Source organism: Austrofundulus limnaeus, unplaced genomic scaffold, assembly GCF_001266775.1.
Source record: "Austrofundulus limnaeus strain Quisiro unplaced genomic scaffold, Austrofundulus_limnaeus-1.0 Scaffold189, whole genome shotgun sequence".
In the NCBI taxonomy this organism is placed as follows: Eukaryota; Metazoa; Chordata; class Actinopteri; order Cyprinodontiformes; family Rivulidae; genus Austrofundulus; species Austrofundulus limnaeus.
Window position 1 is genome coordinate 168488 of NW_013952591.1, and position 1654 is coordinate 170141.

Sequence of the window (1654 nt, forward strand, 5' to 3'; positions counted from 1 at the left end):
ATAATTTCTGAATTTATATGCAGTCTAACTAGTCAACAATCCAATAAAGTCCATATTTACATGTTTAACATCAGTAAATAATATATTTGACAACAGATGAAATCGATTTTAAATAAAACATAACATAATATATAAACATGAACATTGAAGCTGTTTAATGTTAGCATACAGGTTTTACAATTAAAATAATTAATTCTGGTTAAATATGCGTAATATTTACCTATGAAACATAACCCTCTTATCTATAAACATGTTGTAACAATTTCTGCAGTTTATAACAAAGTCTTTGTACAATTTGTACATTTATAACGTGTTTGATTTCACCGCGCTATGCTCTGCTCATTGATTTCAATGGTTAGCGTTAGCATTAGCTCAATGCATAAAATTCCCCCTWGCGAAGCCACGCCCAGGTCACGTGATGCCCAATCCAGTAATACTGTATATATCAGTGGTTCCACCCAAGGGATTAAACGCCTCGTTTAAGAACTTTTCCACAACAATGTCGCAGGTACTGGGCTACTGCTGCAAACTCTGACTGTCAGTGAGCGAATGAACACAACACAGTGTGTGGGCGGCTCTTTTAAAGGGGAACTCACCGTGGTTAACACAGGTGATCAGAATCAATAATTAGTGTCAGAGTTAAAAACAAAACAGGTGAAAACAACTAAAGATAATTTGGTGCAACCCCAGGTTGTTACAACGTGACTTCCACATTCAATTCTTTTTATGGAAGTCAATGGGAGAGTTGTATCTCTCTCTCTCTCTATGGCTCTGAGAGTAGTTACATTGGTAAAAGTAACCATGCATTTTATCCATCTGTGTATTTCTGCCATGGAGAATTATTTTAATTAGTTTCTAACAATCCTTTTTGCAGCAACAATAAAGATCTATTTTATTTTTAACTCTCACTCTTTGTTTTCAGGGAAAGGCTCCAAGTAAAAAAGTTCCTGCTCTGAACAAAGTCTCTTCGGTTCCAGTTGGATTGGATGGTAAAAGCACTTATAACACATAAAAACATACTTATTTACTTAAAAACTGTCCAAAATGATTTCACGGATGGTTCTTATTAAGTCACAGCATGATTGTTTCTGAATTAACCTTGGAAGAAGTGTGTTCAGAAAATGGATGGATGGATGGAGTCAGTTCAATCAAACATAGAAGAAGCTTCAGTACCATTACTCTGAATTACATCTCTTTAGCTTTTAGTAAGTGAAAACAAATGTATTAGGGCTTGCCATATTAAATGAATGAGAGCAGAAGAAGGCTTGGCGAAGCAATTCATTTTCTTCTGACATCTATAATTTTGATGATACACAGACAAATCTTTAGGGCTGCAACTAACGATTATTTTAATAATCGATTAATCTGTCGATTATTTTTTTGATTAATCGACCAAATCATTAAAACGCTTAATTGCATAAATATGAGTAGATATAAATTAATTTCATTCCTGTATAAATTAAGGATGCAAGTTATTGATTAATGAATTAATCTGAAGTTGATTTATCTTATAGATTGACCAACAGTTAATTGATAAGCAGCCATTTTCTTAAAAACTGGAGTTTTCTCTTGAATCAAGACGGTCTTTCCATAAAATGAAGGATTTTGTTTATAATCTCCTGAATTAAAAAAACAGAAGCACATCATACAGCGG

The 1654-nt window shown here is 33.5% G+C and overlaps 1 protein-coding gene across 1 annotated transcript in view; it reads left to right on the forward strand.

Annotated features, from left to right (window-relative positions):
• l3mbtl2 (L3MBTL histone methyl-lysine binding protein 2) overlaps positions 1 to 1654 on the forward strand; it is a gene marked incomplete at both ends in the record, with an annotated part of 55358 nt that overhangs the window by 16780 nt on the left and 36924 nt on the right. The window contains 1 exon segment of the mRNA XM_014018285.1: positions 923 to 989. Coding sequence (XP_013873739.1) covers positions 923 to 989 — 67 coding nt within the window.